The 23,056-nt window shown below is 55.7% G+C and overlaps 9 protein-coding genes across 9 annotated transcripts; 5 read left to right on the top strand and 4 right to left on the bottom strand.

Moving 5' to 3' along the window:
• Window positions 1–1,997: 1,997 nt before the first annotated feature.
• Window positions 1,998–4,137, top strand: ColSpa_09960 (uncharacterized protein; the record flags this gene model as incomplete). The annotated part of the gene is made up of 3 exons (XM_049276172.1): window positions 1,998–2,588; window positions 2,645–3,505; window positions 3,526–4,137. 3 exons carry the CDS (start codon window positions 1,998–2,000, stop codon window positions 4,135–4,137), a joined length of 2,064 nt encoding a protein of 687 aa, XP_049132129.1.
• A 647-nt stretch (window positions 4,138–4,784) lies between these two features.
• On the bottom strand, window positions 4,785–7,532 carry ColSpa_09961 (S-methyl-5'-thioadenosine phosphorylase; the record flags this gene model as incomplete). Its single annotated transcript, XM_049276173.1, has 3 exons — window positions 4,785–6,952; window positions 7,002–7,311; window positions 7,428–7,532. 3 exons carry the CDS (start codon window positions 7,530–7,532, stop codon window positions 4,785–4,787), a joined length of 2,583 nt encoding a protein of 860 aa, XP_049132130.1.
• Window positions 7,533–10,709: 3,177 nt separating this feature from the next.
• On the top strand, window positions 10,710–11,322 carry ColSpa_09962 (defective in cullin neddylation protein 1; the record flags this gene model as incomplete). Its single annotated transcript, XM_049276174.1, has 2 exons — window positions 10,710–10,840; window positions 10,890–11,322. The coding sequence occupies 2 exons, from the start codon at window positions 10,710–10,712 to the stop codon at window positions 11,320–11,322; spliced, it is 564 nt and encodes a 187-aa protein (XP_049132131.1).
• A 605-nt stretch (window positions 11,323–11,927) lies between these two features.
• On the bottom strand, window positions 11,928–12,450 carry ColSpa_09963 (37S ribosomal protein MRP17, mitochondrial; the record flags this gene model as incomplete). The annotated part of the gene is made up of 3 exons (XM_049276175.1): window positions 11,928–12,213; window positions 12,237–12,358; window positions 12,427–12,450. 3 exons carry the CDS (start codon window positions 12,448–12,450, stop codon window positions 11,928–11,930), a joined length of 432 nt encoding a protein of 143 aa, XP_049132132.1.
• Window positions 12,451–12,871: 421 nt separating this feature from the next.
• Window positions 12,872–14,029, bottom strand: ColSpa_09964 (NADH dehydrogenase (ubiquinone) complex I, assembly factor 6; the record flags this gene model as incomplete). Its single annotated transcript, XM_049276176.1, has 2 exons — window positions 12,872–13,838; window positions 13,902–14,029. 2 exons carry the CDS (start codon window positions 14,027–14,029, stop codon window positions 12,872–12,874), a joined length of 1,095 nt encoding a protein of 364 aa, XP_049132133.1.
• Window positions 14,030–14,402: 373 nt separating this feature from the next.
• Window positions 14,403–17,972, top strand: ColSpa_09965 (DNA repair protein RAD5; the record flags this gene model as incomplete). The annotated part of the gene is made up of 3 exons (XM_049276177.1): window positions 14,403–16,711; window positions 16,759–17,841; window positions 17,894–17,972. The coding sequence occupies 3 exons, from the start codon at window positions 14,403–14,405 to the stop codon at window positions 17,970–17,972; spliced, it is 3,471 nt and encodes a 1,156-aa protein (XP_049132134.1).
• Window positions 17,973–19,514: 1,542 nt separating this feature from the next.
• On the top strand, window positions 19,515–20,420 carry ColSpa_09966 (uncharacterized protein; the record flags this gene model as incomplete). Its single annotated transcript, XM_049276178.1, has 1 exon — window positions 19,515–20,420. One exon carries the CDS (start codon window positions 19,515–19,517, stop codon window positions 20,418–20,420), a length of 906 nt encoding a protein of 301 aa, XP_049132135.1.
• A 1,246-nt stretch (window positions 20,421–21,666) lies between these two features.
• On the top strand, window positions 21,667–22,023 carry ColSpa_09967 (uncharacterized protein; the record flags this gene model as incomplete). The annotated part of the gene is made up of 1 exon (XM_049276179.1): window positions 21,667–22,023. One exon carries the CDS (start codon window positions 21,667–21,669, stop codon window positions 22,021–22,023), a length of 357 nt encoding a protein of 118 aa, XP_049132136.1.
• A 523-nt stretch (window positions 22,024–22,546) lies between these two features.
• Window positions 22,547–23,056, bottom strand: ColSpa_09968 (uncharacterized protein; the record flags this gene model as incomplete). The annotated part of the gene is made up of 1 exon (XM_049276180.1): window positions 22,547–23,056. The coding sequence occupies one exon, from the start codon at window positions 23,054–23,056 to the stop codon at window positions 22,547–22,549; it is 510 nt and encodes a 169-aa protein (XP_049132137.1).

Consider the following 23,056-nt stretch of genomic DNA (forward strand, 5'->3'; position numbering starts at 1 on the left):
TCAATCAACTCGACGAAACAAAGCACTCTCGACAGCTATTTCCGGCCCGCTGCGAGGGCGCAAACATGGAGAAACGGGCATGAGCGAGTGTCATCTTCATTGAAGCTCGAGGGCGAAAAACAAGTTCACCACAGTACATTACGGATGGACGGATGATACCTTCACCAGATCGAATCCGGTTGCCAGTGCCTTTTGTCTTCCCATGTACCCGCTCAGCAGACCCAGGCAGAAGAGGTACGCAAGAGACAAGAGGCAAAGACAAGTGACCCGAAGGAAAGGGTTTGAGAAGGGGGGGAAGGGTCTTTGGCCCGCCCGCGAAACTAAGCTCAGCCGGGCAGCAAACGGTGCCGATCTCAGCCAATGACCTCCCTGCCGCTGACGGTCCCCCTGTCTCGTCTTCTCTGTGGCCCCCGGACGGTATGATTTCATGGATCTGGCGGCCATACGTCACTCGCAGCACCTGCAGGAAGCTGGAAAGCTCTGCTCTTGTCTCGCATCGCGCAAGCTCCCACATCCCACCACCACCACTACATCACAAGCCCCCTCACAGTCACCGGCTCCCGAGGGCCACATCAGCAAGGCCAAGCAAAGTACCTAGTGTACTCTGTCGCCTTTGTGTGCCTCGACATCCTCCTGATGCCTGGCGCGCCTCTTTGATCGCCGTGGCAGCTTGGGCGTCACTGTCACCGTCACTGTCACTCTGGACTCTCCCTACACTACGCAGTACAGCAAAGCCTCTCTGCCTTGACGTTTGTCCTCCTCGACATCCGGCTTCCCGTCTGTCCGCCCTCCAAACAGCTTAGCTACCTGTACCTGCTCAAGGCTCGGTCCCCCTTCCTCCACACCATCGTTACAAATGGAAAGAAGGTATTGGATGCGGCGCAGATCCGCTGCTGGAGGAACGCATACACGCAAACACGTCCTCGTTAAGCCACCCATTGACGTTGCTGACTGAGAAAAGAGAGCCCCTCTGCTCCCCCCCTCCATGCGAGGTACCTTTCTCCCGGTGCGATCCCAAAAAAGTCATCTGTTTCTCCAAGCGACGCGGGGCCGTGTGGGAGTCATCCTTGAGTTGCAACCACATGATTTGCTGCCGCGTCCAAGGCGACGGACTCAAGTAGAGTACACCGGCGAGGTACAACCCGACCCCCCCTGTCCGTCTGCCATTGCCTCTCCCCCTCCGGGAATTGACAGTCGAAGTCACCATCACCCATCTGGCTCTAAACGTTCCATGACAATATCGCCATGAGGGCCCCCGTTTTGGGCCACCACCTTCTTCTGATGCTCTCTCTCTCTCGCCTAGTCGTTGTTTACTGACCTAGCCTTGTCGCGCCCGTAGACAAGCAAGGTCTTCGGTTTGCAATTTACTACCTTTCTCCCTCTCCCCCGCAACACTGTGTGTACTTTTACCTCCTTGCCTGTCGACACTGGGATCTCCCGGTCTTGCTCTGATCTGCCCTCACTGAACCTGAAGTTATTCTCGGACCTTACGTCGCACATCACAAATCACCCTCGCTCGCCTTCTTCCTCGTGATCTTCTCTCTTCATATCCTCCACCTGCGGACCAGCCTTTCCTTTTTCAACCCTCATCCTCCGTCACCCACGTTCTCACTCACGCACGCACGCACGCACGCACACCCCTGGTTAACTGGGATCCTCAGAGCATCTCCTCTGATGCCGCATCTTTATTACTGTTCCTGACTGTCATCACTTTCCCTGGTCTTAACCCGCCCTCCCTATTGCGTATTACCGTCGATCCCAACCCGACGCGGTGTTCCAGTACAATTACACCTGCGGCCGTCCCGCGAGCAACGCAGGCCTTGGAAGGGGAAATACTCCTCCGTCTCTCTTCCTCTCCGTCTCATTGACACCCTCGCCATCACCGTCCACACCCAACAACATCACAATATTTACCAACCAGACATCTGCTCGTCGACCGAGCAGAATAAGCCACCGATACTGACCACAACCACCAAAGATCCCGTCACGCCGCCGTGATGAGCAACGGTACCCCAGTCCCCAATCTCGGCGCCGTCGACGCCTTCGCGCGCGCTCTCTACCGCCGCGCGAAGACGTCCGGGCCTGACTTTGCAGACATCGCGCTCGCCGTCCGCCGCCTGCACACCGTTCTCAAGCACCTCAGGGTCGAGGCCGAGGACCCGGACTCGCTCCTCAACTCAGACGCCTCGTCCGTCTACGCACGCCAGCTCACGCCCCTCGTCGAGGACTGCGACTTCGCCCTCAAGCAGCTCGAGACCATCCTTGAAAAGTATGGTGAGGCTACCCGCCTCGAGGAGCGCGAGCGCGACATGGTCGCCATGATTCGCTCCAAGCTCGCGGACCAGAAGACAAATATCGACATGTTCCTCGATACTGTGCAGTTGCACAACCCAAGCAAGGCACAGCGTATCGTGGATGAGCAGGGTGGGAACCTCGACAACATCAAGGACAAGGTGGATGCCATCGCTGCAAGGTTATTCGCTAGAAGAGATAGTGGCATTGGCGATGACGACGAGGACCTGTGGCAGCAGTTCCGCACCGAGCTGGAACAGGAGGGTTTCTCCAAAGAAGTACTGCGGAAGAACAAGGTACGAGGTCATGAGCAGATATTCAAGCTGGAAACATAACTAACACACTCATCCAGGAGGTCCTGCGTGCCTACATCCGCGAGCTGGAAGAATCAACCGGCAATGATGCCACAGCACCGCCCTCTGTCCGCGGCCTCCTCGCACAGGAGCGCAAACACTCGCATCCAGCTATGGCTGCGACGCCAGCAACTTACCAAGGTCGTGACGCCAGTAGCCCAGGAGAGACCTACGGCTCATACGACGACCGTTACGCCCCGCCAGTGAGAGGGGATCGCCGCATGGCAGCAGACCAGCGATCCGCGCCCGTTATGCCAAATCAGTACAGCACCCTGTCTACATATGAGAAGGAGAACGGGATGGAGGACGAGCACAACGACACACTCGCCCTCATCTCGACCCGCGATCTCATGGCCATGGACACAGTCAACAGCGGCATGGAGAACCTCCGCATCTCCGCCGCCCAAAACTACAGCACCTCTCCTTCCTCCGCCTCGCCTTCCTCGCGTTACCTCCCACCAGACGTAGCAGCCGCCCGCGCTGCTGAAGACTTCTCCTCCTCCCCCAACAATCCCGGCGTCTCGCCGCGTTTCATTCCCCCTATTCCATCCCATGTCAGCAACGGCGGTCCCTCTCCCTCAGCATACGGGGCCTCCCCGCGGACGTCCCAAACCCGCATCGCGCCGGATCGCTACGGCTTGAACATCCCCATGGAAGCGAAATGGACCCGCATCCGCCGTGCCCTCGTCTCCCCCGAGATTCTTGAGCGTGCCGGCGTCCGCTACGAGGCCCGCCCCGACTACGTCGCTGTTCTCGGTGTCCTGACCCGCGAAGAAATCACAAATTACGCCCGCCTTTCCGCCGAGGCACGCGCAGCACGCTCGTCGAGACGTCACAACGGCAGCGCTAACGGCGGCCCTGTTGGTCCTGCACCGACAAGCCACGCCTCCCCCAACGCCGCCGCGGCGACTCCCAGACCTCTTCTTCGGAAGAACACCTCTGGGACTCGTCCGACAACTCCTCCGACACAGGCTACCCGGACGACAACAAGAAGGGCAACAAGACGTACTACATCGTCCCACCGCCCTCGGACCGCGAGAAAGGCACCTCTCCCGCTGCGACGGTCCAGCCGAAGCCAATCCTCAAGAACAAGAATGAGAATCATGTGCGCTTCGACCCGGAGCCGCACGAGCTCGACCCGCACGCCTCTTCGCCGCGGTCTTATCGTGACGACCGCGAAAGGAGACGACGCCCCTCTCGTCGAGAGCACAGGGACTACGACAGCAGGGACCGCGACGGGCACTACAGAGACCGTGAGCGTGAGCGCGAGCGGGACCGCGACCGCGATCGCGACCGTGACCGTGACCGTGACGGGCACAGGGATAGACATCGTGACCGCGACCACTACCCAGGGCGACACCACCGCGAGCGCTCGGATCGCGAGAGGCGGGACAAGAAGAAGGCCTGGGGCGAGACGTTGGGCGCCGTGGGCATTGGCGGTGCTGCGGCAAGCCTGCTCAGCGTCCTCACCGAGGCGGCGTCCGTGTTGTAGGCCATCCTCTGGCCTTCCCAGCCCCTCCCTGGCTACCTCGCTTGTACGATGATTCGTGTGTTTTGGGATGACTTCCTCCTGTATCAACTTGGTGTTTTTACTAGCAGCGTTGTGTTTTGTTTCACTGTTTACCATTCATGCAACGGGGCTGCGCCCAAGATACAACTTGATTCAACAGACGTTTTCTTTTTCGGAATACAGGACATTCAAAGACTCTGTTGGGAGGAAAGATTTGCACACACGCACACACACACAAAAAGAAAAACACAGAACCAGACTTATGTACTCTTTTTTTCCCCTTTGTACGATTCCAAGAAAGCATCAAGATACCTGTGCCGAGAGGGACTGTATGAGTTGCGAGAGACGGGGGACCAAGCCCCCTGAGAAACGTAGATGTGTATACGTACGAAATGAAAGATACCCTGATTGATGTTTTGTTTGCTACCATGCTAAGAATAAACCCCGAACCCCCCTGTCTTGGCCTCATTACCCATGTGCTGTCATGCTATGCAATGCTATAAAAACGAGTGCTCCCTGGTCAACGCCTTGGGAGGATGATCCTGACAACGAACTCGAACGAGTAATCCAAATGCTTTATACAGAAAATTGCCAGATACGTGCGGGTTCCGAATCTCTGGCCTACGCTATTACTTGCGCCGGAGTTGCCTCGTGGTGGGCCGACCCTCTTCACTAAAGTCGAAACCGCCGATCGTCGTCACCTTCTTCTTGGTCGGCTGGGTGATGGCCGGGGGTTTGCTGTCCTCGCCGCGCATTTTGCTAATGATCTTGTCGCGATGCTGCTGCGCGCCTGGGTCCTGGTACTGGATCTGCGTCGATGGCGGCTGTTGCTCGGCGTCCTGCTGCTGCTGCTGCTGCTGCGGCTGGTACTCGTCGGCCGTACGGGCCATCGAGTCCATGCGCGACTCGGTGCTCCCGCTCGATGCTGCCGAGGCGTTGCTAACGGCCCTTCCGAAGGGGCGTTTGCGAGGACGCCTCGGCTGCTGGTGCTGGTGCTGGCCCGAGTTTTCCTCCTCGGGCACGCTCTCGGCACTGCGTTTGAAGTCAATGAGGGATGCCAGCTTCGAAGTTAATGCCTCCTTTTCAGCCGCCTTTTGTGCGTCCCTCTGACGCTTCAGCTCCGCCTCTTCGTCGTCTTTCGGCCTTGTGTCGACTTGGCTTTCTCCGGCGGCCGGCACTGGCTCACCCTCGTCTTCGACAGGGGCTGATTCCTCCTCGACAGGAAGAGGAGTTGGCTCCATGCTGTCGGCCACGCTCGTGGTTCTGACCAGCGTCTTTGAGGGCTTCGCCATTCGCTCAGCGGTGGGCGATTTGTTCAGCGCGTTCAACGTCGCGTCGGAGAGTGGTGGCACCACAGTTCCTGCGCCAAAGCTGTCCATTTGGTGTGTTTTGGCAGTCTGAAACTGTAACGATGCGGTCGAGTCCCCCTTTGCAAAGTCCCTCTCTGGCTCTACAAATGGCGCGATTGAGTCCTCCCCTATAGCTGGCGTCGGCTTCTGTGTGATCGCGGGCTTCTGGTGTTCATCGTCTTGGAAGGCGGTGGTGTCGATGCCTCCGGCGACAGTCGAGTGTCTAGCCGTCGGCCTCTTTGGAATATGAGGGATGGGCTCGGATCGTGTCCTCTGAAAGGCCTGCTTCATGTCTTCCCGATACTGCTCAGCTCGTCTTGACTTGGGTTGGAGATCATCTGCCTGTCCCAGCGCCGGAAACATATACATCTTCACTGGCACGTTGTACCCCGTCGTAATGCACTCCCACAGCCATTCCGAGTTGACGATGGGGATTTTGTTGTCGAATGCAAACTTGAGCTTCTCCTTCCTCGTCTCCGTGAGCGTCCTACACACCAGTACCGAGGTGGCATCGTTGAGCCTGGCCGCGAACTTGGCTCCAATCTGCCTGACCGCCTTCTCTACATGGAGAAGATCGATGCCGGAGAAGCCTGCCGTGCAGATGGACAGGTCTTCGAAGCCGCGGATGGGAAAGATGGGAAAGGGGCGGCCCAAGACGTGACGATCCGGGTCGCATAAGGTTTTGTTGTGCAAACATCGCTCAACAAAAAACTCCGTCACTATCTGGATCTTGTCGGCGTGCACGGGAGGAAGCTGGAAGTGTGTCGACGGCTGCGACTCTTGCGGTACGATGAGAAACCTGCGGCTGGGGCTGGCCTCATAACCCTTGGAGGCGAAGTCTTCGAAAGTAGAACATACTTGACCGCCCAGAGAGCCTATGGTCTCGGCCAGGATCTTGGATTTCCACGACTCGAAACCGGCCATGAAGAAGTAACACGCTGAAAAGATGCCTGCGTCTGGCGCGGGTTGCAACATGCGGTCATGGATCCCGGAATCCTGGACCTCGATCTTGTCGGCCCTGTCTCCGGGTCCGGATGACTCTCCGGTGGGTTTGCTGCCAAGAATGTCGCCCCAGAGTGTGTCTCTCTGGCTGCTGAGCTTCATGCTCGCCGTCTTTCTCAGCTTCCTCTGACCCACCTCCACGACCCCTGACCTCGACCTCTTCCCTAATGACACCCGTCGAGGGTTGAGCTTGTTCCAAGCCCCCTGACCTTGCTCCTCAGGAGGCAGGACGGGGTCGAAACACTGCTCGTCCAAGATCATTCCGCGTTCGATGCTCTGTTCCAGCCATGCCAGCGATACAGTGCGTATGTTCCATGCTCGAGCGGCCTTATATTTCTTTCCCTCGGGCTTGAAGACTATCAGGTGGGAGACTCGTTTTGTCAGGTCGCCGGTGTAGGCGCCGCCGTTGGCTGTGATTTTTTCGATGATGCTCGCACGTTGCTCGGCTGTCATGCGTTAGAATAGCTTGCAACTGTAGAGCCGGAGACAACTCACGATCGTCGAAGCCTGTCATACAAAGCAACAACGTCCCACGCTTGGCTTCGGTAGGGTTCGCTGTATCAATGACATCGCCGCACGTCTCGAGCGGCTTCAACTGCCACTCTCGTTCCAGAGCGGCAAAGTCGATTTCGGCGTCCTTCATCCACAACTCCCCTACAATATCGATCCACCTGGCGTCCATGGCCTTGATATCGTTTCGTTCTTTGGCGACATGGCGGTACTTGGGCGTGTCATAGTCGCCTACAACAAGATGGGTTACGTCCGGAGTCAGGTCGTACTTGTGGATGCCGCCGAGCTCCTCTGTCTTTTTTGCTATTTGGGTCTACTTGAGATGTCAGAGAACGCGTACATCTTAACAACCCGAAGGCGAACAGAAGGCAAGACTTGGTGGAGGGGCGAAGGGTGTGCATCACGACTTACTCGTTGGTCTGGTGGGATGCTGGTGCAGCACACGACGACGCCCTTGAAAGGGTGCGCAGGGTCGATCGGCGGCTCGCTCGAGTCCCGACTGCGTAGAGACTCCATTCTATGGCATGTCGGTAATTGTGTAGCTGTGAGAGGAGCAGGAAGCCGGTTCAGGGTGTGGATGCTAGGACCTGTTGCTGTCACAGTTCAAGGTACTTTCAATGTTCACTGGGGCGACGGGACGGCGCGTCGAGAAAAAGTCGCGTCTGCTGCCTGTTCCAATCAATTAAACCAGTTGCTAAGTCTAACCCGTGTCATTGGTAGACGTCATGACTTGTGGGGCTGAACAGTGACATTCGACGCTTTTCGCGTCCGCACTGTACGATACCGGCAGTTTAGATGCTCCATTGTGTCGCTAAAGATGGACTCTAGCACCGTGCCGTGCTGCTTATTTGTACTCGTTCCCGAGACTCGAGTGAGTGAGCGATTGCGTATAAGTGATGAGTATCGGAACACATCTGCGATCTCCTTCATCGAAGAACTTGCTGAAAGTCCAGTGGGGTTCCCTTTCGACCATGCTCATCGCCTAAGTAGCTACTGTATGGAGAAATAGGATGTGGAGTCTTCCGAAAGCATCATGAATGCGCCTTTCCCGGTCATGACTTATAATACGGCTGTAGTCAGTTGTTGGAAAAGTAAGAGGCTTTGAGCCTCGAAAGATGTTTAACTTTGCAATAGATCTTGGGGTTATTGTAGAAATATACATCGTAATTCGAGAGAAACGGGAACAGAGGTTCTCGGTGATTCAAACGTGATAGATCGTCTGATCTCAACCGTGCTTCTGTAGACCAGTCTCATTTAAAAAGCATGACGGTCCCTATAGACAAGTGCATTTGGGATGAAATTGACGCATAAGAACGAAAAAAAATCTGATATATTCCTAGTAAGAATGATGAAGTCAACTTGAAGAAGTGAGCCTTGTGGCTTGAAGTGAGGAAGAAGGTTTCTCATGAGAATGAGATCCAATGGGGGGGAAGGCGGGGTCAACGCATGGAAGGTGATGGTCGCGGCGGGACAGCCCAGGTAACGCTGGAAGGACCGCTTGCCGCTGAGAGCCTTACCGCCAAAGAACCGCAAAGTGCCCCGCCATGGATCGCTCCAGCTGCCGCTCTTTGGCTGTTACCCCACCATCCTGAGGTTCAGCCTTGCTCCCCTCCCAAAGCTCTTTTCCACTCCACGCCTGCCCTTCGAACCAGCATATCACCCATCTCTCTGACGACCCCCGACTCGCACGCAGAACGTTGCGTCCGATCTACACGAACCTCGCGTCGTCGACTCAATCGCCTACGCATCCACGATAGCCGACCCACCGACGAGTCCAGCACCTGTAACTACGTCGCTGACTCTTCCTCCCCGTCGCATCGTCAACGAGATTCGGTAGCGACCGATTGCGTCACGCGATCCCCCTCACTTCGGTCGCCGATACCAGAACCGACCTTGCTGCAGCGATACTGTGGCCAGATTGAGGTGGAATATCTGCCGTCACAATGCCTCCTTCATCCACGTCCCAGAAGGCCATGACGACTCAGTTCGTCCAGCTGACTGGCGCGAGCGATCGAACTGCGCAACGGGTATGTCCGACTGAAGAACACTCAAAGTGATACCGTCCAGCCGTCTTCCGCCTACGCTGCTCTCCTTCCCGTTTCTGCTTGTTTCTTACTCTCACCCTCCCCGTCGTCTTCCCCAGTTTCGCAATACTTGGGCCATGTCGTTGGGCTGACGGAGAAACATCGGAGCTGTCGTGCTTCGCTACCTAATGGAGCGTTGCAATGCGCTGTCCGGCTGATTGACTGGACTCCGGAGCTGCAGCTCGCTGGGGGGGGAGGAGGGGGGCAGGCAGTAGAAGACGATTGGAACGTGCCATTGCACGAAGAGGACGCAATGCTGACTATGCATGGCATTTAGTACCTCAAGAATGCCGGTTACAAGCTGAATGAAGCTGTCGATGCGTAAGTGCACCTCCCCATAACCAACATGGGCTTTCCTTTGTCTCTGCCTCGGTTTTGTTTCATTTCATCCCGCCCGTTGTCATTTGCCCGGTTTCGCTGGGTCTGCCGTTGCCAATTACCGCCCTTCCGAGGGGTTTCCGGACCATCCATCAATCGGACTCAAGCGTGCGGCGGCCCTTCTCGGACAATTGGGCCTGCAGCGCAGCGCATGGATATGGCCTTGGTACCTCACTTGCTGGGTCGTGGGCTCGCTCTACAATAACCTTTTGCGGGGGAATTGCGCCCACCCTCCCTCGAAGCGCTGCGCTGCGCTGCACTGCGCTCCCTAGAGAAAGGCACTCTGCAGCTACGAGGTCACAGTCGACTCTCCGTTTGGGGATGCGTTGTTGTCCGCATAGCAGAAGAAAGGCCGAGGCGACGCCGACAATCAAATGCTCCTGAAACATTCAATCTGCACAAATGGCCCTTAAAGAAACCAACTATTGTGGCAGCCGCCACTCGGGTTGCTTTGACCAGCCAGCAGCTATTTTCCAGTAGTCGACCTAGTTGACACCAGCGCCTCGCCTCACGGACTGGACTGGTTGACTTCCCGGTGCCACTCATACGCGACGATCACGAACGTTCTTTGAAAGGAGAATCCGGCAAACATCACTCAGTCTACCCAAACATCTCAGCAAATCGACTGCAGGCTGACAAGCACACGTCTCACCTTGTTTCTGCAACTATTCATTTTGCCTAGGTTTGGTGCTAGTCAACGTGCTTAGTTCTACATTGCGCATGTGAGCCTTGCGCCTGTGAGTTGATTGACGCCGAGAACACTGCTGTCACGACAAGATGGGTTGGAAAGGAGTCAAGAGAGCGTTGCCTACCAAAGGCCTGAACTTGTGGTCATCGAAACGAAAAACACCCAAACATGGGCTGCTTATTGAAGAGAAGAACCAATCTGGGTATTCCGCCCATTTACTTTGATGTGTCCTGAGCAAAGCTGCCAGTTGACTTACACCTTTCTGGGGACCTGGTCGGGGGTTTCATCGTTCTGCATTGCTTTGATAGACCATTTGCCGTTTTCTACCGGTTATCTGGACTAGAAGCTGACATGCCATCACTAGGTACTTCTCTGGCGGGAGTGGAGCTTCCACGCCCACAACTTCAGCACTCGAGACTTCGTTAAATCAGATGTTCGACAAGCTCAGAGGTACGGAGCGCGGAGTCGTACCTACCTTAACACTGCTGATGCTGTGTAGATGACTCGAAGGATGAAAAGGACTCGCTCGGTCTCGACTCAACGATGGCGTACCTCCAGGATTTGGGCGTCAACCTCGAGAATGCCGAGCTTCTAGTCGTCATGGAGCTCCTCCAGGCACCTTCTGTCGGCGAAGTCACGAGAAAAGGCTATGTCGATGGCTGGAAGGCAACTGGGTAAGACGGTCCCTTCGATGTTGAGTCTATGTGACTGATCAGTCTGTAGTGCCGCAACGCGTCAAGCGCACGTTGCCCACATCAAGTCTTTGGTGAGCAGCCTGTCGACCGACCCGGCGTACTTCAGAAAGGTATACCGACACACCTTCGTCGCCAGCAAGGAGCCCACTCAAAAGGCTCTCAACCTCGAGATTGCCATCGTCTACTGGAACGTTCTGTTCTCGCCCCCTGGCTGGCTGTGGAAGACGAAAAACCAGGACTGGTTGCAGCTGTGGTTGAAGTTCCTTGAAGAGAAGTGGACCCGGTCTGTCAACCGCGACATGTGGAACCAGATCCTCGAGTTTGCCACCAAGTCGATGGCAGACGAGACGTTATCATTCTGGAGCGAAGATGGTGCGTGGCCAAGCGTGATCGATGACTTTGTGGCTTGGTGCAAGGAAAGAGGAGTCGGTAAGGCCGAGACGATGGACTTGGATGCGTAAAAGCCACGGAGAAGCCTTCAGAGGAGGCTACGAAGCTAAAGCCCCCGGAAGACTTAAGATAATGACTGGGATGATTCCCACGACAGAGGACGAAATGCGAATCAGCGCACATTCAGACTTGGTACATAGAAGCGGGCTGTCCGTTGACAGCATTGGTCGCTCAACTCACTAGAGCAGGCGTCGGGGAAACAGAGCTGAGCATCATAACCAGTGTATGAGATTTTCAGCATTAGCCAAGCGCTTGCAGTTTTGAACAAACTTCAGATTGACACTAGGTTGGGATTCCAAGTGACGATACCAAGCAAGTAGAAGTTTGAATGTTGACCGACTATGCTTCAGGACATCCTTCCGTCTATTGTGTCAGTGGCGTGCCACGTAATTGTACACTCCGATCTGTTGTCGGCTTTCTACATGTGCATTTGAATATCCCCGGCGCCGGCTCGGGGCGTTCTCCTATCATACACCGTCCATCTTTTTGGTGCTGGTTCTCAGCCACCCGGCGCGGGGGTCTGCCGTCCTGTCCTGGGGCTGCATCCCCTTTCCAGATCATATATTTTCATCTGCTCTACCCCTTCTCAACATCCCACATCCCCTCTAGAGAGTGTCTACCGATCCCACTTGACGTCGCCGAAGCGGGCCATAGTCTCGAGCTTGCCATCGCCAAGCTTGACGTGGGCGGTGCGAATGACGCGAGGGTCGAGGTTGATGGTGGTGCGCATGTCGGCGTGTGTGGACGAGGAGGCATCGTACCGCATGACGAAGTAGTGGCCGCTCTTGTGCTTCATTTGAGCCTTGGAGACGGGGCGCGGGAGGGTGAAGACGCCCCAGTTGGAGATGCCGCGAATGACGCCGCCGTTGCGGAGGATGATTTGGCCGGCGGTGAGGGCGATTCTAGGGAGTTTTTGTTAGGATACGTTCTCCAAAGATGCGGAATCTGGGGATCGGAGAGAGGGAGAGGCGTTGGGTTGGGACTGAAGGGGATGGGGATTTCAGGGAGCGCGTACTCCTTCACCTCGGCGAGGCTGCCCGGTCGCACCTAGCGGCGATGTCAGTTTTTATATTCTCGAGCGTAATGCGTCGTAAAGAAAGGCAATAATGACTTACGATTCCTATGAGTTCGTACAACATCTTGTGACCGACATTGACGCTATACTGGAGATGATTCGAGGTTCGCAGAGAGCTCCAGCTTGCGATTGCCAAATTATTTCGGGGTCATGCGCCACAGGATGGAATTTTCCGAGGTGTGGCTGATGCAACATGAGAGAAAGGTGGGGCTGAAGGAGAGCTTCAGCCACGGCGGTGTCGCGCGATCACCCGCGCTGTCCTCGTGGATGGACCGGCCAATCCAGGTGACGGAATTGTCATCAACGAGGGTCTCTTGATACGCTTCACTCCACCACAATGTCTAAAAGATGCTTAGTAGAGCAAGATTACATTTTTACACGGCCTATATGTGAAGGCCAAGCTAATTTTACAGCGATATACTACATAGCAACCAGATGCTGTTACAATTCCGCAAAATGGCAGCTGTACAACGCCACTACGGCTCTTAGATCTGACTCTTACTCGTTGCCCGCCAAAGCCTCCAAGGCAGCTTCCAGCTTGCCTTCACAGCCCAGGGGTCAAAGTTGGTCCCTTCGAGATTCGTGAGATACTCCTGAGCAGGCACCGACTCAAGCAGCACACCGAAGCCACGTCGGATGTCCCGCTGCGTGTCGTCTTCCTCGTGCTCGTACACATGTTCCGCCTCGCCCTGATGCTCAAACTCGTGCCCTGCCTCTTGACCGGCCTTGAGGTTCTTGAGCATCTCGCGCGCCGTGATGAGGTGGTCGTTGGCTCGCGTCGCCACTTTGAACACGGCGTCCTGGAACCCCTCCGCCTGCGGCCCATATCTAAAGACGTCTTCCTCGCGCAGATTGGCCTCTGCCATAACGTCCAGCGGAAGTAGCAGCGCGGGGTCTTGGCGCCCACCACCAGGCCCGGCGTGAGATTTCGCAGGCTGCTGCTGCGGCGCCGCAAGCACGGGAATGCCGCGCAGTACAGCCACGATTCCGCACGCCTTGCCGATGTGGCTGGCGAGGTGGTCCACGTGCATCGAGCGCAGCGGCATCGCAGCCAGCGTGGCGTACATCAGCGTCGAGTATGTGTTCTCTGCATACTCCTCCAATGCGGCTAGCGACGCGTACGGCCTATTGTCCATGTGTTTCTCGCGCGTCTTGATGAGCCGGTGCACCCAGAACTTGATCGAGCTCGCCGTGTTGTTGGTCGACCGCGCGCGTAAGTCTTGAAGGGCCTGGTGGAGCAGCACGCAGATAGGCTCGGCGGGAGGGTTGCCAGAAAAGGTCTTGTCGATGGAATCCCGCCAGAATTGCATGCGCATCTGGCCGATGACCGGGTTCGAGACAAGCTCTGGGAGGCGGACGAGTTCGAGGTTGAGGTTGCGGAGGGCAAGGTAGGCATCCGTCGTGCGGGCCGGGACAAGGCGGCTGATTAGGTGGGCATCGTAGTCGCTGTGTCTTAAGACTTGTGTTAGCAATGGATATGAGAGGACTGGAGGTGGGATCGCGAGGCAGACGTACTGGAGCTGCGACTGGCAGTACTTCCTCGCCTTGACGACGTCTGCATCGGTAACAATGCCCCGAGTACCCCGTGGAGGGGTCTGGATGAGCCTTCTCAGGCCATGGCCGGCGATCCGTGTGCGATTCATTCAGGAAAGTGCACTTGTGTGATGCGCCATGTCGGGGCTGCTGGTTCTGTCCTTTGCGAGGTGCAGCTCGATGGCTGTGGGACCCTGCCTTTTTTTTTCCGCCTTCGATGCACCCAATTCCCGAGGTCGAACTTTTTGCAATTCCTGTAATGACGTCTTAGCTAGGCAAGTCTTAATTGAATTATGTCAGCCAACACGCGGTCACATGATGACCCGACGCGGTCCAGTCGCGCCGGACCGATCGCCACGCGTCTCCAGTTTCCTGGGTCAGCAAGACCGGGCTACTTTTTTGTGGTCTTGTCCAGTGACAGTGGCAATTCCAGTACGCCCTGCTTTGCCCGTTTCCTCAATGGCGGCAGGAGATTGAGCTGCCATGGAATATCCAGGATCTCCCGAGCCCCCGGCGAAAAGGAGACGCTTCTTCGCGACCGACGAAGATGCTTTGAGCCACCAATCCAGTCCGGCGCTTCCCACCCCGCCAACGCACCCAAAGCAGCGCTTCTTCCAGGATGTTGACGAAGAGTCTACCCAAATCAAAAGCGAAGATGCTCATCCCCCATCATCGCCCACAAACTCTCACGGCCCTCTTGTCGAGCAACCGGTTGAAGATGCCTGTAACCGCTCCGTCCCACCTGCGGACACCCAGCGCGACGAGTCTGCCATGACGTTCGACCAGGAGGCCTTTGAGAGCTTCGTTGGAGACAAGGTTGCGGCAGAGGTGCTGGACGTAATCCGGGACAGTTGTGGGAACAACCTCGAGCGTGCGGTCAACATGTACTTCGATGGCACGTGGAAGGACTTCAAGAAGAAGCCTCCCTCCCTCGATGCCTTTACCCGACGTTCCCCTCCCACCGCCAACCCGCCGCCACAAGATTCGCCGATGGAAGACCCTACGAAACCCGTCATCCGACGCACGATGGCTGGAGCTCGATATATTGGCTCACTTGGCGTCGAAGGCTGGGCTACTCGCAGCGGCACGAATCTGCTCAATCATGGAGACGTAGTGAAGATTGAACGGCAGAAGGTCCAGCCGCCCCAGGCTACGCGGATAAAGACAAAGCTTGGCGTTGCAACTGTTGCTCCCCGTGGTGCATCCGCCGCCTCGAGACGAGTTGATGTAATGGTACGATTTACAAATGGCAGCGGGTCCGAGATCGGCAGGTTGGCCAAGGAGACGGCCGAATGGGTCTCGACGTTGATAGACCAGAAAATCTGCAAGTTTGAGGGCGTATGCGTCTATGCCCCAGAGCGACTGCGAACCAACGACACCGTTTTCATCCAGTTGAAGTGCTATCTGCTAGCCTCAGCTTTTCATCGACCTGGATTCACCCTCTCTGACAACAGGGCAGCGGGATTCTTCGAGGAAAAGGAGTCGTCAGAGGAGAAGGAACTGCGTCTTCGACAGGTAGCACTGGTGAAGTTGTTGCAGGAGGTCAACCTCGAGCCCACTAGGGCAAACGCGACCGCAAGCAAAAGCCAACGACAAGGGCTGCTTCAGGCCGCAGAGATGGATGACAACAAGGAAAAGGATTCATCCAAGCCAACTGCCAAAGAGCCGGGATCTTCACCTCCTTCAGAAGAACAAGAGGATGGCGAAGAGCTGGAGCAAGACCAACTAGATGCGTTGTACCGCAAAGCCCAGTCCTTTGACTTCAACACACCGGAGGCAGAGCCTGCAGATACCTTCGCCATGGACCTGAGGCCATACCAGAAGCAAGCATTGCACTGGATGATGACAAAGGAGAAGGACCAGAAGAGCAACCGAGAGCCGAGCATGCACCCCTTGTGGGAGGAGTATGCCTGGCCACTCAAAGATACGGACGAAAAGGAGCTTCCTCAGGTTCAAGACCAGCAATACTTTTACGTCAACCCATATTCGGGCGATTTATCACTGGATTTCCCCGTTCAGGAACAGAACTGCCTGGGTGGTATCTTGGCTGATGAGATGGGTCTCGGCAAGACCATTCAAATGCTCAGCTTGGTTCACTCTCACCGCTCTGAAATTTCCCAATCGGCCAAGGCCAATGGCAGTGCCCCCACGTCTGTCAACGAACTCCCGAGGCTCGCCTCCAACTCATCAAGCGTGTTGTCGGCACCATGTACGACACTCGTCGTGGCGCCCATGTCGTTGCTGTCCCAGTGGCAGAGTGAGGCGGAAAAGGCCTCGAAAGAAGGCACCCTCAAAGCCATGGTGTATTACGGCAACGACAAGGCTAGCAACCTCCAGGCTATATGCTGTGCCGCAAGCGCGGCTTCCGCTCCTGATGTGGTCATCACAAGTTACGGCGTGGTGTTGTCGGAGTTCAATCAAGTCGCCTCCAAGAAGATCGACAAGTCTTCCCATACTGGCATCTTTTCCCTGAACTTCTTCCGCGTCATTCTCGATGAGGCCCATCACATCAAGAACCGAGGGTCTAAAACTGCCAAGGCGTGCTACGAAATATCTGCCGAACACCGATGGGCGCTGACTGGAACGCCAATCGTCAACAAGTTGGAGGATCTGTTTAGTCTGGTCCGTTTCCTGCGTGTGGAGCCTTGGAACAACTTTTCGTTTTGGAAGACCTTCATTACAGTACCCTTCGAGTCCAAGGACTTCATGAGGGCGCTTGATGTTGTGCAAACGGTGCTAGAGCCCCTGGTTCTGAGGCGTACCAAGGACATGAAGACGCCTGATGGTGAACCGTGAGTACTGCCTCCTTTGGTCGGTGGGCGTTGCTAACCTCTACAAGCTTGGTGCCACTGCCTCCGAAACACGTCGAGATTGTCGACGTAGAACTAAGCCAAACAGAACGTGAGATATACGACTATATCTTTACGAGAGCCAAGCAATCGTTCCGAGAGAACGTCGAAGCGGGCACGGTCATGAAGGCATTCACTAGTATCTTTGCCCACATCCTGCGCCTTCGTCAGTCGTGCTGCCATCCTATTCTGGTGAGAAACAAGGAGCTCGTCGCCGACGAAGTGGAAGCAGGAGCAGCGGCGGACTTGGCAGCAGGGCTTGCGGACGACATGGACCTGGGCTCTCTCATTGAGCACTTCACGGCCGCAGTATCAGAATCAGAGTCTAGTACAGCCGCATTCGGGGCACACATCCTTGGCCAGATTCGTGACGAGGCTGAAAACGAGTGCCCAATCTGCGCCGAAGAGCCAATGGTCGAGCAGACCGTCACCGGATGCTGGCACTCGGCGTGCAAAAAGTGTCTTCTGGACTATATGAAGCACCAGACAGACCGCCACAAAGTGCCGACGTGTCCTAACTGCCGTGCGGAGATCAACTACCGGGACCTCTTCGAAGTCGTTCGCCACGATGACGAACCAGACATGTTCCATAAGCCCAGGATCAGCCTGCAGCGCCTGGGTATCAACAACTCATCAGCCAAGGTTGTGGCACTCATCAAGGCTCTGCGCGAGCTCAGGAAAGAGCAACCGCGAGTCAAATCCGTCGTCTTTAGCCAGTTCACATCGTTCCTGTCACTCATCGAGCCGGCTCTGGCGCGGGTCAACATAAAGTTCCTCCGCCTCGACGGTTCGATGGCGCAAAAGGCACGCGCAGCGGTCTTGACCGAGTTCCAGGAGTCCAAGACATTCACCGTGTTGCTTCTCAGTCTCCGCGCCGGTGGTGTGGGGCTGAACTTGACATCGGCAAAGCGGGTTTACATGATGGACCCCTGGTGGAGTTTTGCAGTCGAGGCGCAGGCGATCGATCGCGTGCACCGAATGGGGCAGGACGAGGAGGTCAAGGTGTATCGCTTCATCGTCAAGGAGAGCGTGGAGGAGAGGATGCTCCGGGTCCAGGACCGGAAGAAGTTTATGTGAGTTGTCCCCTCGTGCGCTGATGACTATTTCCTGACCTGCCTTGCTTAGTGCCACGTCTCTGGGCATGATGAGCGACGAAGAGAAGAAGCTCCAGCGGATTGAGGACATCAAGGAGCTGCTCAGCTAAACGGGGAGCTACGAGTAATGGTTTCCATGGCTGGTATGTATAGATAGAACAGGCGCAACGGTGTAAAAGTCGCCTGCAGTGACACGGCTGTGTCGTTGACTTAAGACATGGCTCGCATCTCGACATCATTAGCGAGGATGACAGTGCCCAGGTTCGGTACGAACCAGTAAATAAACGCGCAGCTTTGCGCTTGACGACCTTGGGTATAATTGTAGCCTTCATATGCTTCCTAAGGCATTTTCAGTTGGCCTTATTGACAAACTAACCTCGTAATATACATTCAACATGCACGCCATCACGGCCATCACGGCCCTCAACTCTCAAGTCTTGGATGCCACCCCAGGCACCTTTTCCTATTCCCCATCCATGTTGATCTGTTGTAAGACAATCCTTCTATTGAGACTAGTCGACAATGCTAAATGCTGGCATAGCTGGAATTACCGCTTAAAGTCTGAATGCAATGCCTACTTATAGAGAGTGCCAGAGAAGGCTTTGGCAGTTACGTCTCAAATGTCACTGACCGTTTTAGACATGACACTCTGGTATTCACAATATTGAGGCAAAGCATCCCTCCAACTGACTATGAACCGTGTATATAAGTCGACCTGATTATCAAATTTGTCGCGGATAGAGAATCCTCGGTGCTGAACGATGTCGATAGAAAACGTTGGGCCGAAGCAGACTAATTGAATGAAGCTACTGTGAGGTTGGCGACAGCACGATAGAGCGGTTCGGGGGCTTCAGGAGGCCTCGGGATTTCCGTACGTCCGATACTGCTGATTTTGAGCACAACATTTGAAGAAGCTGTGGATTATAGGACCTTTTTAACGAGTGCTTGAGGGCGGATTCAAACGTTTGCCTTTCAAAACCCACAAGGTCAGGGAACATCGTTGGCATAGCACCACACGAGCCCCCGAAAGCATCAAATTCGCCGACGTCTTCCAACCGTCGCAGTATTGCCAAAGCCGATTATGAAAAGATAAACATAAAATCAAGCTGCCCTGCCGATGTTGCCTGGGTTGCCTCACGCTACACCATAGCCGCCACACTAACCACCAGATTAGTCCACCACCATAAGAACCATCACAATACATAATTCCAACCACGCCGAGATTGCAGCAGACGCAGGTCATGCAAAACATGAAAAAGTCACCAAGTCAAATTGTTTCTGCCTACAGAGAGCAAATAGCGACCTACTGACTCTTAATGTCCACAACTCCCTCGGAACTGTCTCACACCCGCCCAAAAGTTTGGGGCAGGCGCTCACTCAATCACATGGGAATACACCATCACCACATGACCACGACGACCCGCGACTCGCCCGCGCCACCAAGCACAAGCTAAATAACACCCACGAGTCGTCTTCAACTCGCGAGAAAAGAAGCGAGCGGGCCTCAGAAAAGACGAAGAAAACCAATTTATTTCCCCCTCCAGTTTGCAGATCAATCACATTCTTCCTCTCACTCTTGCACACTTACACACACACTCGCTCACTCACCCGGTTTACGCACACTTTCGAATGCATCCCCATCTCACGTGGTCATGGACGGCTTACTACGAACACTAACACGCTCCCGCAACACCGCGCCGTCCCCGAGCCGTGGCAGCCGCAACCGAAACCGATACGGCGACAACCACAACGGAAGCGGCGGCGGGGGAGGAAACCACCACGGCCAGATCGAGATTATCCTCGAGGCCCTTGCGCGGGGACTGGTTGAATATGCCGTGCAAAAGTACATGAAGAAACTCAGCGGCGGCGATGATGACAAGGGAGGACAACACCACGACGACCGACGTCTCAGCACCCGAGGTAACAGCAATCACGACGGCGACGAGCGCGCTAGGGGCGGCGTTCCGAACATGGACATGGAGATGCTGGAGCACTTGGGCAAGAACATCCTCTCCAAGGCTATGGACCGCTTTGGCGGCGGTGGCGGCGGAGGCGAAGAAGATGATCGTGAGGAGGTGAGAGCGAACGCAAAGGGACGCGGTCGCGGGAGGGAGAGGGGGTACAGCCGGGACCGGTCTAGCCGCTCGCACGAACGCTCCCAAGAACGCTCACAGCAACGCTCCCACAGACGAAGCCGCCACCACGGCGGCGACGACAGCGGCGGCGGCAGCGGTAGCAAGGACGGAGACCGTGAGCGGAGGCGACGGCATAGCCCCAGGGACGGGTATTCTTCGCCCTCGAGGCACCATCGTGACGATGGCTACCGTCGCAGACGCAGGCATGGGACCGACTACGCCCCGCTGGTTGATAGCCTAGAGACTTTGTCCAACACCATCATCTCCTTGAACGAGCGGCAGCCCGGCCACGCCGACTGCGAGTTTTACGAAGCGTTTGTGGAGCGGTCGGAGAAGACGCAGGAGGCGATCGGGACGGTGCTTGTGCAGCTCCGTGAGAGGGAGGAGAGGAGACAGGAGAGGCGTGGTCGGCGAAGGAGCTGAGGACCTTTCTACAGGCCGGCGAGTCACAGAAAGAGTTTGAGCGAGAGTGCTAGATTGCGAGATACCCCTAGCGACACCTATCGATGATACTACGATGTGGATTTCAACTGTGGTTTCGATCACTATACCCATGTTTTCGGTTTTCGGGAGCGATGCATCAGGGGCCGGGGAGGATTATCTGACGTATGAGTTTGTAGGATAGAACTTTAGAGTAGTTGCGCCCCTTTTCCGCCGTGCAACGTGTTTGCTGCGGCACGTACGTGCCCGGGGAAAGAATGCAAGGTCAGCAATGACAGCATTGTGTTCATGGACGCAAACTTGAAATGGATGGCAATCATTTGAGAGTGTGTACTGCGTTGTGCAACAGATTCCGGTAGCCTGGAATGGAGGATCTGACAAATTTGCGTCTGGGGTCCAGATACGGACCGTAAACACTGAAGGCCTCACCAGTGTGAACTTTGATGGCTTGGTGATTGTGTTTTTGTCCTTCTTGGTTTGAAGATTGTCTCTGAATCATGTTTTCGTCTCATCGTTCCCGAAAGACAACAAACGGCATATGGAAGGAAGTTGCTGATGCTAGCTAGGCTGCTGAGCAGAATGATTCATGCATCTACCATAGATTACCTGACTCCGACCAGATGAAGCCCTTATTGTTATGAGTGAGCAGACAAAGCCCCGATGGCCAAGCCAGAAAATCCTTGAGCAGTGCGTTGAGCATCGATGCTCTCCAGGCATCGTCTTCGCAATGGCGCCGATTCCAACGATACCTCCTGAGAATGCTGCAGCAACAGCATCTACGCTTCACCACCTCGCCAGGCGCGGCGAAGAGGGCCGGATAGCAGGCATGCTCGTTGGATGTCTCATAGGCGGCATTGCCGCCGTGACCCTCATCTACTTCTGCTTCAACTGCGCTTTCGCGCCAAAGTCACGCAAAAAGACAGCCCATCCGACGTATCCTCACGCCCATAAGGCTCATTCTCATCCCCATCACGTACACTCACACACTCATCCGACAGCCCATTCACACACCCACACCTGTAAACACTTACATCCTCATGTGCACAAGTGGACGCATCGCCACCGCAAGCACACCCATTTTCATCAGCATAATGGCAAGGCGAAGCCAAAGAAGCAATGCCCCAGGGCCAGACGGAAAACCAAGTTCAGGCCTGCCCGTCGCAACAAACACCCGCATCAGCCCCGCGGGCCGACAATTCGGTTCATGCCGATGCCTCCTATGACCGCCATGCCCATGCCCCCAGCACCGGCGGCTGGGATGGGTATGGGTATGGGTATGGGCCTGGGGATTGGTATGGACGGAGGCATGGATATGCCGCTGGGGGACGACTTTGTCGATTATGGGCCCGCTCCGGACCAAGACTTCGGACTGGAGATGGCATGGGGCATGAACCCCAACTTCCGCCTAGAAGAGTTCGCCTCCGAAAGAGATCTCGAAGGCGACAGGGAGACTACGTGCAACGAATGTTGCTATTCGTTCTTTGATGCTTTGTGTGGGGTGCCCAGAGGCGCTCGAGACCTGAGGAGGGAGGCTGCCGGCGATGGGGAGGTGGTTCTGGACGACAATGAGATGGCGGCGGTGTGACCTCGTCTGCATTGCAGGGGGCCAGAAACCCCATCGCCGTAGACTCCATAATCCGATGGATGTGCTCGCAAAGTTCGCTGTCCTTATCCCGACTTCGCAAAAGGTAGGGGTGTGACACAGACGATTGTCAACGCCTGGGAATACATAGGGGCCATCATTCGCTTCGAAAGAAGGAAGGTATATAAATATCGACCAAAAGGAGAAGAATAATCAGCCAGTGATTGTACACAATGCAAATGTCTCAACGCTGATCGGATCAGCAGCCAGTCCTGTTGGCGCCTGGTATCGCCACGGCCACCCACCCGCAAACTCCCGCTCAAAGCAAGTCTTTTACCATCACATACCGACATAAATTACATCACATCAACAAACATGTGATGTGAGAAACCCTGTCACTGGTGTTAGCACACTGCCATCACTTAGAGGCACATTGACGTACCCAAGACTACTCGCTTCTCCCTTGCCTGCCCATGCAACCAGATATTCCTAACACAGTATCGAAACCCGTACCCGGTCCGCCTCCCTATTTATCCGCGGGCGGATCAGCTGGAGGGTCAGCCGGGGAATCGGCGGGAGGGTCAGCCGGAGGGTCGGCAGGAGGGTCGGCGGGAGGAGCGCTTGCTGGAGCAGCGGAAGGTGGGGCCGAAGGAGGCGGATGAGACGCCGGAGGGTCATCGGCTGAGCTCTTGGAACTCCTAGAGCTGACCGACTTGTGCTGGTAACGGTGGCTCCGGCGGCTACGACGACGTTTGCGGCGGCCAATCTTTTTGAGAGACACTCCATAGTAATAGAGGAACGCACCCGCACCAAGAAGGAAGAGAAGGACAGCGACGCCGACCGTGATGCCGACGGTGAGGTTGGTTGTCTGCCCTCCAGATATGGAGACCTGCCTCTTCGTGAACCCGTTGCCAAGCTGGGCCACGGAGGCGGGCGCCTCAACTGCTCGTCGCCATGAAGCTTCAAGTGGATGCCCCTCTGTCTTGGGTCCAAAGCTTCTCGGCGCTCGGCCCTCAGGGCGCAGAGTGATATACAT

The sequence above is a fragment of the Colletotrichum spaethianum genome (genome assembly GCF_022836535.1).
Source record: "Colletotrichum spaethianum MAFF 239500 DNA, contig32, whole genome shotgun sequence".
Taxonomy (NCBI): domain Eukaryota; kingdom Fungi; phylum Ascomycota; class Sordariomycetes; order Glomerellales; family Glomerellaceae; genus Colletotrichum; species Colletotrichum spaethianum.